Below are 12,013 nucleotides of genomic sequence, written 5' to 3' on the forward strand. Positions count from 1 at the left end.
CATAAGCTGAAGGCCTCTCCTCTGATCAGGTTTTTTTTTTTTAAAGCTATTTTTACTGAAAAGTCTGATCCGGTTTACACAGAGGAGAGACAGAAATCTCTCTGCTGGTTCACCCCCCAAGCGGTTGCAATGGTCGGAGCTGAGCTCTTCCAAAGCCATGAGCCAGGACCTCATGGTCTCCCACATGCAGGTTGCAAGGTACCAAGGCTCTGCGCCATCTTCGACTGCTTTCCTAGGGCACAAGCAACGAGCTGCATGGGAAATGGAACAGCTGGGACACAAGCTGGCACCCATCGGGGATCCCAAAGCTTGCAAGTTAAGGATAGAGCCATTAAGCCACTGTCCCCAGGATGTTCTGGAAAAAGAACTTAAAACTGCTAGAATCAGCTTTGCTTAAACAAGAAGAAAGCAGAAGTGAATGCAAAGATGAATCTTGTATTTTTGTAGTCATAAATATTATTTTCTGAAGAATTCATTTAATCTTAAAAAACTATAACCACGTTGTGATAATTAAATACATATCCCTTTTATAAAAGGTGAATAGTCTCCCTAATAGTTATCCTCTTAACCACCTCCTGGTTTTTACTTCCCTGACATTTTATTAAGTATCATATTTACTTTCTATTTGTGTAACTTTCAATACTATTTTCTATCAGTTGTACATTTAAACAATTTCAGCACACAATACTAGCTGAACGAACACACATTTTCTATTCTCCAAGTCTTCACTACAATTCACTTTTTTTCACTATGATTCAAATTTTTTGGAAGATTTACTAACTTTTTTCGAAACAGAGAGGGAGGAAGGCAGGGAGGGGGAAGGAAGGAAGACAGGCAGAGGGAGATAGCGAGACAGAACGACATCTTTCATTTGTTGCTTCACCACCCCAGCTGCTGCTACAGCCAGAACTGATCTAAACCAAACCAAAGCTGGCAGCCAGAAGCTCCATCCAGTTCTCCCACACAGGTGCCAGGGCCCAAGCGCTTGGCCAACCTCCATCCAGATCTCCCACACAGGTGCCAGGGCCCAAGCGCTTGGCCAACCTTCATCCAGATCTCCCACACAGGTGCGCTTGGCCAACCATCCACTGTTTCTTCAGCACCATCGAGGAACTGGATCAGAAGTGGAGCAGATGGGACAGACACCAGTGCCCACAAGGGATGTTGGCATCACAGGTGGTAGCTTACTGCTGTGCCACAATGCTGGCCCAACTTATCTCTTAGTTTGCACCTCATTTTTCCATTTTTGATCTGGATCCTTGAAAATCAGCCTGGGAAACTTCTGGAGGTTGACCCAACCCAAGTGTCTAAGCCTCTGCACCCACATGAAGGACCCACATAAAGCTCCAGCTTTGGCCTGGCTCAGCCTAGGCCAATGTGACCACCTGGGTAGGGAACCAGTAGGTTAAAAACCTGTTACTCCTTCTCTTTTTGTAATAAATAAATCTTTGAAATAAATAAATCTTTGAAAGAAAAAAAAAATTAGATGGCCACTAAATTTGGGGACTTAAATATATCTACCACTTCCTCATATTTTTCAATAGTTTGAAGGAGTATAAGTGAAAATTCTCAAGCTGAATAATTAAAATGGCAATTAGATGGTAGGAACAGATAAAACTATCCTTACTGTACATTGCTTTGGATTTTAGAACTATGTTCCACTTCTTCAGAATCAGTTTTTTTCTTTTTTCTTTTTTCTTGTGTATTATACCTTTTTACTTGCTTTCTAGCAGTTCTTTTAACAATAAGTTTCCCTACTATTTGGTATATAGTAAAAATACATATTAGTTATACATTTACCTTTGTGCTACAAAGTTAACTGTACTAAGTGGATACGTGTAGCTTCTAGTTCAGCATTTATATCTACATTATCACACTCATCATTACCTGCAGTGTGTTTGAAGACAGGAAGTATTCCCAGCAATAGTCTTTTTCATATCTGAAACCACGTCGTCTAGCTTCTTCCCAGCCCTATGAAGCCGAGAAATGAAATTCATCTGCATTGTTGCCAATGCGATACTTCACAGACTTTACTTAGCAGTAACTTTCTGATACTTCGTATTGCTGCAAATTAAGTTACATTTGAATTTTGCAAACAGATGATGTCTACCCTTGAGCAAATTTGGCTTTGGGGAACAAAAAAATATTTCCCAAATCAGAATTGTTATGGTACAATAACAAAACATTAAATCAGAAGATGTATTTAGTACTGAATACTGTCACAAATGTCTTCCAAATTGTGAGAGAAAACTAACAAATATCAAATACTAAAATGAACTATTCACTTGTGTGTTTTTATAAAAAAATTTTTTTTTGTTCCAAAAGGGCAATAAGTCATTAAAAATTTAATGTTTTTCAAATGTCAACCTAAATGTAAGCATTCCCAACCACTTATTCCTAATAACAGAGATTTTAAAAGGTTATAGCTATGTTTCTGTTCCATTAGTGGCATTTCACCATGAAACCTCTTTTTCTTTTTTACCTCAAATGCATTGACAACTGTTAGGTGGTCACTTCTAGTTTCCTTAGCCAATTCTTTTCTTCTTGCATCTGCAACTTTTTCTTTTCCCTTAAATAATAACAAAGGCAATATAATGACACTATAGTAGAGAATGATTTTCTAATAAAAAGCTAACAAAAAATAGTATCTACTTTCTGCATGTTAAACTGTTTTTGCTTTGTATCTGTCTTACCAATGGGATGACAAAAGGATCCTTGAAGCTGAGACTGGCAGCAATAGTGAGCACTGGGTCCAGGCAGCAGAAGAGAGCTCCGAAAAGAATCATCTTCCCAATGTGGGGCTCGACCGGCAGGCGTGCCAGGTGCACTCCCAGAGGGGTCAACTCTTCCTGTTTGTCCAACGCATTCTGTAAAGAAAGAGTTTATGCTTAAATGACTAGAAACTTATTAATGTGCAACCAGGCTCTACTGTAAATGCCAGGAGACAAATTACAGAAACAATTAGGAGATCTGCAGTAAAACAAAAATAAAACCAACACCTCCCATTCTAGTGTTCCCATCTGAGCCCCAGGAACACTGCTTGTGACAAAGCTTTCTGCCAGGGCATTCTGGGAGGCAGCGTAAAAGGCTCCCTGCTCCCTACGCGGGGTCAGAGGTGAGTCAGGTGCCTCCCTACATGGGGTCAAAGGTGAGTCAGGTTCCCCGGTCCCAGCTTAGTCTGGCCTCCCTACACGGGATCAGAGGTGAGTCAGGTGCCTCGGCCCCAGCTTAGCCCGGCACTGGCTTCAGTACACTTGGGAAGTGAACCAGCAAAAGGAAGACAGCTCTTCCCTTCACTCTTTAATATAAATAAGCAATTATACAATTTAAAAACTGTGTGAAAAACAAAGGATAAACACTACTCCACTTGGGATAGCAAGCTTCAGCTCCTACAGTCTATAAGAGACCAAGGCCTACCCAGAACTCTGAAAAACAGGAATGACCTCTGCTCCAATTCCTTAGGTAATTTGCTTCACTGATGTTATCGGAGATAGCAAAAGAAATAGCTTCAGAAGTTAACATCAAATATATATATATATATACTGATTTTGGCAAAGGACAAATGTTCAGAGTCAAGGGTCACTTTTCCTGATGCAACTGTGTAAATCCTTTTTGGGGGCCCGGCAACAAAACCTAGTGGCTAAATCCTCGCCTTGCATCTGCTGAGATTCCATATGGGCCCTGGTTTGTGTCCTGGCTACCCCACTTCCCATCCAGCTCCCTGAGTGTGGCCTGGGAAAGCAGTGGAAGACGGCCCAAAGCCTTGGGACCCTGCATCTGCATGGGAGACCTGGAAAAGGTCCTGGCTTCGGATTGGCTCAGCTTTGGCCATTGTGGCCACTTGGGGAACAAGCAGACAGAAGATCTCTCTGTATCTCCTTCTCTTTATAAATCTGACATTTCAATAAAAACAAATCTCAACAACAACAAACAACAACAGAAATAAATCCTATTAGAGGAAACCATCATTCTCCCAGACTTCAAAAATTTATCTAAAAGAATGTTACAAATAGAATTTTCAATACACAAACATGAAATAACAGAAAGTGTAGGTGTCCAATCCAATACAGAAGCCTACCAGTAAGTATTCAGAAAAGAAATTACGCTCAATTTTAAAATACTTGAAAATATACTGGAGTTGGAGCTGCAGGGCAGCAGGTAAAGCTGACACCTGTGGGGCCTGCATCCCACAGTGTGCCGTTTGAGAATGGCTGCTCAAACCATCCAGTTCCCTGCTCATGCGCCCGGGCAAACAGCAGGAAACGGACAAGTGCCTGGGCCTCTGCCCCAGTGGGCAGAACTGGACAGATCTGAACTCCAGCCTGACCCAGCCCAGCTGCTGCTGGGAGATCCCTCTGCCTGTCCCTCCATGTTGTCTGTCAAACACACACACACACAAAAAAACATTAAAACAATTACAAATGAAAAAAGCCCTAATACTCACGAGCTATTTTTCTGAGGGTAGCATAACCCTGACACCAAAATTACCAAGGACATTTGATGAAAGGAAGATGTACAGGAGAAGTCCAGCCTTATGTCTAATGGATCGTTTTACAATTCTCTAATGCGTATTTCACACATCATGCTGACAGCCAGACGGACAATCAAATGTGCATTGACTGGCTTTGCGGCAACAAGGGGAAAAAGATTTGCATTAGGTTAATTTATATGCTTTAATACCAAATAAAAATCTCTCAGAATTACCAGTTGCATCAGGTGTCTTATGGACAGCAACACTGCCTCATCTGACGGCGGGTCCATTAACCTCCTCAGAAAACAGGCGATTCCACCTAGCTTTAAAATCTGCGGAGAAATAAATGAAACATATGTCAGATCTGACATGACATATTTAACACTGCCTTACACCAATCACAGGGTGCTATTACAGTCATACACAATTTATCAGTTAACCACAATGAATTAAGATTCATTTGTGATTCCTTAAGAATTTTTCCAAAGTATATGCAACTACTTTCCTCTGCAGTTCTAAGGAAAGCGCCTACCTGAAGCTTCGCCACTGATATATCTTTATATCTCTGATATCTTTAATATAAGGCCAAAGAAATCTCAATATGTAAATTGCTTGAAAAAAATAAGGTTAGTCAAAATGCCTAGCCCTAACTGAATGCTTATTATATATTAGACTCTATTCTGAGAATTTTATATGAAGTCAAATAATCTACATTACGTGACAGGAGATAAGCTTTACATGGAGGAAATGGGATTCAAGCACAGGTAGTCCTACTCCAGAGCAGAGTATGATTAAAACGTGATAACACCGGAATTTACATATTCCAAATGAGAGCAGTGCTGCCATTTGGTTTCAGAACTCTCCGCCTTAGCTTACCTTTATCTGTAAACAAAGTTCTTCCAAAGGAGTTCTTAAAATCTCTGGCAGCTGATAGTCATCCAGAAGACTCGCTCTGAGCCCGTTATACAGATGGTAGCAATGGCCAGGCTGAACTCTTAGAGGAAGTATTGAGAGCAGTTAGGGAGAACTTCAGGACTCCAGAGGAAAAAGCAGGCGCAGACATTTCTTAAATGTCTCATCAGAAAGCAATTCATGTCATTATATAATTCGATTTTTCTGAGCAATACACTTCTTCCCACTTGTTTCATAAAGCACTAAACAGTTTGCAATTCTTCAGCAGAAGGAGAACCTTGGCTGTTCACCACACGGCATATAACTTTTCTGGCCTCCAAAACCATTAGCAATCTAAACTTTACCAAAGGAATCCATATACAAAGAGCTGAAAAGAAACTCTGCCTCTTGCATAAAAACAATTCGACTGTTAACCCACAGTAGTGCTGATGAGGATTCATTTAATGATGCTTCAGTCACTGACTTCTATACCTCAAATGTTCAGATGTGTTCCAGAACTCATCTACCATGCGAATGAGTGACTACCCAGAGGTGACAGGTCTGCTTCAGAAGACTCCAGTCTTCACTCGGTCCACTCAAATTACCCTCCATCACCAATCAGAGTATATTCGTCTTGGACTAACAATATTTTGCTTGTCAGCATAAACTACATAATTTAAGAAAATGCTTACCAATCAAGTTATACTGGGATAATCTGTGCAGCAAGTGTCAGACTTTACAGCAAAACTTTAAAAGACTAAGCAAATGTTGTTTAGTTTTCTTACACCTGTTTTTTTTTTAACTCCGTATTTGAAGACAATGAGAGTTTATGTTCTGCCCATAAGAGGACAAAGAAAAACTCTTATTTTGCAATTCCAGACATAGTTTTTATTTATACAAAGAATGTAAAAATACAATTTATAAAATGAAACAGAAAATATATAATATTTATGAAAGCTCAAAGAAAATTATTTTCCCTATACTTAAAACAGATCGATTTCTTATGCTCCAAGTACATCCATGGAAAAACAGCACATCCCATTGGTTATGAGTGCTAAAAGTCAGTACTGCTCTCAGAACAAGCTGTGGCTCTGCCACTTACAAAGCTGGGTGAGTTTATGATTTTACTCAACTATTTCATTCCTTTACTCCTGACAGGAGACAATCTGCTTCCCATCATCACGGTAAGGACTGAGCAGGTCAACACAAACAACCTTCCCATTTACAGATGTACTGTAGTTGAACCCAATACGAGCTTTACCTTTTAACAATCATTTTTTAAAGGCTGGCAATAGATTTTGCTTTGTGTGTGATACAAAGACTTCAGGCAAAGTTGCCGTCTTACCTTCCAGCTCGGCCTTTCCTCTGCTTGGCGTTAGCTTTGCTCACCCACTCCGCAGCCATCGTGCTGATGTTATTCTGAGTGTCAAAGTGGGTCTCTTTAATTTTGCCTCCATCTATCACATAAACGACATCATCTATGGTAATACTGTTTGGGAAATATGAAAAATATATTAAAAATACATCAACAGCATTACCAGCCCACAACAAGCCTGCAGACAAGGTTAGCACAGCTTTTCTTAGTGCCCAGCAGCTCTGGATTCCTAGCACACTTCCTGGACATGCCAACCTTGCAGTGAAAGCAGCGGCACCAGCCGTCACAGGCACAGCATAGTGCCAGCTCTGCAGACCACGCACTGAATTCCTAACTCCTGACAGCCAAACTGAAACATCTAGTTCATGTCTAGTTTAGTGAGCCCCTTGTCACATGGTTTATGATCAGGATCTCTAACATAATCTGTTATAGAATCTGCATGGTAAATTAATACCTCCAAAGGAATCGAGGAGATGGAAAGGCTGTATAATCACATCATTACCAAACAGTGCCACCTTGAACAAGAAACGAGATCTGAACGGATCAGCTTCCATGTTTCTTTGGAAAAATTCTTAAAAAGCTACTGAAAAGGTTAATTCTAAAAAGGAACAAATTTACCACAGAAACAAGCAAAAATACTTATTTAAAAAAAATTATGAAGTGTCTCAGAAAAAAACAATTAAGGTATGTTAGTAATTTATGGAGCTCAAAACTCTAGTAGTGGATATTTACAAATGTCTTTACCTAGTTTCCGCAATGTTGGTAGCAATGACTATTTTTCGAACACCAGGAGGGGTTTTCTTAAATACCTGCAAGAATAAATCAATCAAAATCCCATAAGAAACAGTAATGTCTGATGCAATTTTTATGAGAAGAATAATTAATTACTTCAGGAACTGTTCATTCTTAGCATTTTGTTTAGTCACTGACATACCTGTCTTAATTGTATACAGGTCTATTTATAAAGAATGCAAAATGTTTAATACTACAAAATCCTTTTTGTAAACTAAGATAAATCTGCCACAGATGTAACAAAGCTAACCACAAACAAGGTTTGAAATAAAACATAATCATTTAAAATTTATGGCACATCTTTAACACATATTGGAGAATATAGAGGATAGTGGCTTAAGCAAACGCCTAACCAAACTGGATGGATGTTGGCTGCTGATGTCACTGTATTATCAGCTTGAAATCAGCTATGGGAAAAAAAAAAAAACCCGAACCCTGTAACTTGTTCAAAAGCTACACTGCATCAGGCATTGCATCCAGGACAGTGTCACTAAAGTGCAAGCCAGGCTCTGATGCAGAATTCAAAAGGCCTAAATTTATTCCTTCATTTATAAAAATGGTGAGCAACAGAGAAAATGTTATGTAAGTACATAGTTACTAAGTTGATGTATCAAGGCAGAAAAGTGCTTCCCCCAGGGATCCTTCTGCCCAGCCTTTGGAAGTAAGTTTTGCTTTCTTCTCCCTTTTATGTTCCTGGTCATCTTATCCAGCTAGCTGAGTCAAGCAAAAAAGGGTATTACAACGCGCTGACATTTGTCACACAAAGAGCAGTGAAAAGGCAAGTCGGAGGAAACGGACTCATTTATCTCAGGAACTGGAAGCAGTGCTGACTAGAGTGCAGTCACTCTGTGAACACACACTTGTTCCAGGGAAATCCAACAGAGCCAAAAACTCAAATGCCTGGGAAGACTGAAATATTAAGCCAAATCTCAAATACCAAAGTTGCAGTATAACACAGAATATAATCTCTATTGGATTATTTGTAATGGTACTCGTATCTTTTCCTTTTTATTAGGAAGCCCAAATAGGTTACTGGTGAGACCAATTCTTTAAACTTCTCTTCAGTGTTGACTGAACTAATTTGATTTGTGAGTTGTCCTCTGATACACAGAACTTTCCCAGAGTCTAGGCGACTGTAGATTCTACAGCTAGGCTTTCATGGATTACTACTGGGAAAAGCTCCTTAACAAAGAAACCACGTGGTTCTCCAAGCTTCCTTCAGTCTGAATGAGAAGGAAAAAGTTAATAAAATACCTGCGTTTGATTAACTGTAGGCATCAGTGAATGCAGAGGTATAATAATGAACTTATCTGAAAATCAAAAAAAAATTTTTTTCAGTGAAAACCTGCAGAAAAGATCTAGCATTCATGAAAACAAACTCAGATACCAAGTCACATCATTTTCAATTTCCATTACTATTTACAATCAAACCAAGCTAATTCTTCTATAATCTTATTTGTTAGTGTAAAAATTGCAGGTTACATTTTATTTAGTTGGTTTTTTTTGATTCTGATGAAATTATCTCCCCCAAATACTTAGAAGACTCAAATTCATCAAATTTCTCTAATTAAATGAGAAGTTCATTGACTGTATTCCCACTATGAAATTGAAGACCTAGAAGAAAAGCCAACCAACCAATCAAACCTCAAAATGCCAATATTTTAACACTTAGCGAGTGATAATTTACAAGGCGAATTTGGAAGAGCTGCACTTTATATCCACCACTTTCCTCTGAAACCAAACTTAGATTCGTGATTAGCAAGCCTCAAGCAGCAGTTATACCTGATTTAAACATGACTTGCGACATCAAGAGTTCATGTAAAGTGCTGATATTGTCCCAGCCTGGAAGAAAGACCAGTATTGCACCATCCTATATGGAGCAGAAATAATCATTATAAATGATCACATGAACAGAACAGACACCAAATGCAAAAATTCTGTGCATTTTCTCTTCAACAAAATACCACTAGCACACAAAAACTCTAGGAACACAAAATGACCTGTTAAAAACAAGACTGATTCATAACCTAGATTTTATTTGATCTTTTCTAAAAATAAACCTACACCTTTTGCAATTTTTTCAAGACCTATTTCTATGGCAAAAAAGTGTTCTATTTCAGTCTTCATCTTCTCACGATTTATTTATTTGGAAGTTAGAGTTACAGAGAATCAGAGAGGGAGAGACATAGAGATCTTACACCCACTGGTTCATTCCCCATATGGCAGCCATGGCCGTTGCTGGGCCAGCAGAAACCAGAGCCAGGAGCTGCAGTGGGATCTCCCTCACGGGCAACACTGGCCCAAATGCCCGTGCCATCTTGCACTGCTTTACCCAGGCCATCTGCAGAGAGATGGATTGCAAGTGGAGCAGCTGAGATTCAACTGACACCCAAAAGGTGAATGGGGTTTCAGGCAGTGGCTTTCTTGCTATACTATAACATCAAACCCAAAAAGCACTGAAGAAAAATCAAAACAAAACTTACCTCTTCTTCCAAAACAATATATCGGATGAGGGCAGCAATCAAATTCAAATCCACTTTGTCATCATCCATCATTTCCAAGACATCTACTGTGCTCGCAGAATACCTATCGAAAATTGAACAGAATGTGCCAGAAAAGCTTATCATTGACTCACTCTGCAATCCTAACGACAGGAGAGAGAAGAAATTACGTTGAAAAGTTCAAATCGTCATGCTACTAGCCTGGAATAGGAGATTTATGATGCTTCCCGTAAGTACGCAAAAACGTAGGCAGACAAGCCTGGGTTTTTGTTTCAGCCATACAGTCACCGTATGTTCACCTTCCAACAGAATACACTTACCTTCTCCGCAATTCCCTCACGTAATCCGGCCACCGTTCCTTGTAGATTGCTTCCTTTTCTTCCTTTTCTTGTCTGTTTACGTGCCCGTGCATAAAACCCCTCTTAAACTGGGATCTGTGTTCTTTTTGTTCCGGAACATATCTAAAATAAAGACATTCTTAAGTATCTTCACTTGTTTCATACGCTTTGGTTTCACCAAATACTTCTGAAATTTTACAACTATGACTTCAAAAAGATTCTAAGAACATTTCTACTATACCTCAAACAGAATGTTAGTTATTAATGTGTAACATCTCACATTTTGGATAAAAATCACTCTTTTCTAATAGAATACATAAACCTTTAAGTCAGGGGTGGAGAAACATTTGGATACTGATAGCATAACTGATGGGCTAGACAAAAATCTTGTGGACTTAATAGAGATGGTGGGCTAGATACGCCCTACCCCATCTAAGCCATTTTTTTTATGTGTTCATTATTCAAAACAAAAAACAAAGCAAACAAACATAAATACCATTTTTAAATGATGTATTTACTGGGCCCGGCGCGGTGGCGCAAGTGGTTAAAGGTCCTCGCCTTGCACGCCCGGGATCCCATATGGGCGCCGGTTCTAATCCCGGCAGCCCCGCTTCCCTTCCAGCTCCCTGCCTGTGGCCCGGGAAAGCAGTAGAGGACGGCCCAAGGCTTTGGGACCCTGCACCCGCGTGGGAGACCCGGAGGAGGCTCCTGGCTTCAGATCGGCATAGTATCGGCCCGTTGCGCTCACTTGGGGAGTGAATCATTGGATGGAAGATCTTCCTCTCTGTCTCTCCTCTCTGAATATCTGCCTTTCCAATAAAAAAAATAATAATAAAAATAAATCTTTAAAAAAAAAAAAAGATGTATTTACTTTTACTGGAAAGGCAGAAATACAGAGAGGAGGAGACACAGAGAGGAAGATCTTCTGTTTGTTGATTCACTCCCCAAGTGGCCACAATGGCCAGAGCTGAGTGAATTCAAAGCCAGGAGCCAGGAGCTTCATCTGGGTCTCCCACATGGGTGCAGGGTCCCAAGGCTTTGGGCTACCCTTGACTGCTTTCCCAGGCCACAAGCAGGGAGCTGGATGGGAAGTGGAGCAGCCTGTGACCCAGGATTCCACTATATTTTGGAGGCATACAAAGGCACCAACGTGAGGTACGGCAACCTGAGACAGAGATTGGTCCCACCCAGCAGGATGGACCTACAGATGGCTTCCTTTCCTGCACTTCCAGAGGTAATCAAGCACATGCTGATCCCAGTGCCCGATCTGAGCCCTCCATACATCACTGATCGTCCCACTCTTACTTGGACACTGTATTTGTTTCACTTCCCTAAGTGCGCTCTTCTGGAAGAAGAGTTAGGAGCTTCTGTTCAAGGACGAGAATCAATGACTACTCTCCCTCTAGGGCTCTTGGGGGACAAGTGCACAGATATCTCCATCTGCCTTGGAATACACCTTTAATCCCTTGTACATTTCAGCCTTCAAGAAAGCTTACAGAGCAATTCATTATCGTGTAATTTTAGAGTACTGGTCATCAAAAAAGCCAACTTCAAAGAATAAAATACTTCATGACAGAAAGTGCAGCATGTTGTAGAAAGGTGCAAATAAGTAAGGAGTATAAAGAAAACATATGGCCAGATAACC

The 12,013-nt window shown here is 40.2% G+C and overlaps 1 protein-coding gene across 2 annotated transcripts in view; it reads right to left on the bottom strand.

The window, feature by feature from the left end:
• Positions 1 to 12,013, bottom strand: part of DHX36 (DEAH-box helicase 36) — a 36,270-nt gene that overhangs the window by 10,121 nt on the left and 14,136 nt on the right. The window contains exons 10-20 of one of the 2 annotated variants that reach the window (XM_040974833.1): positions 10,351 to 10,491; positions 10,013 to 10,115; positions 9,312 to 9,399; positions 8,784 to 8,797; positions 7,482 to 7,546; positions 6,708 to 6,851; positions 5,348 to 5,465; positions 4,705 to 4,803; positions 2,694 to 2,867; positions 2,483 to 2,569; positions 1,888 to 1,971 (exon numbers count right to left, since the gene is read on the bottom strand). In XM_040974833.1, the coding sequence (XP_040830767.1) occupies positions 1,888 to 1,971; positions 2,483 to 2,569; positions 2,694 to 2,867; positions 4,705 to 4,803; positions 5,348 to 5,465; positions 6,708 to 6,851; positions 7,482 to 7,546; positions 8,784 to 8,797; positions 9,312 to 9,399; positions 10,013 to 10,115; positions 10,351 to 10,491 (1,117 nt within the window). Of the gene's footprint in view, positions 1 to 1,887; positions 1,972 to 2,482; positions 2,570 to 2,693; positions 2,868 to 4,704; positions 4,804 to 5,347; positions 5,466 to 6,707; positions 6,852 to 7,481; positions 7,547 to 8,783; positions 8,840 to 9,311; positions 9,400 to 10,012; positions 10,116 to 10,350; positions 10,492 to 12,013 lie in introns of both variants that reach the window. The other variant, XM_040974832.1, reaches the window with a different exon arrangement.

This window comes from Ochotona curzoniae, unplaced genomic scaffold (assembly GCF_017591425.1).
Source record: "Ochotona curzoniae isolate NIBS_2020 unplaced genomic scaffold, NIBS_Ocur_1.0 contig_2599, whole genome shotgun sequence".
NCBI lineage: Eukaryota > Metazoa > Chordata > Mammalia > Lagomorpha > Ochotonidae > Ochotona > Ochotona curzoniae.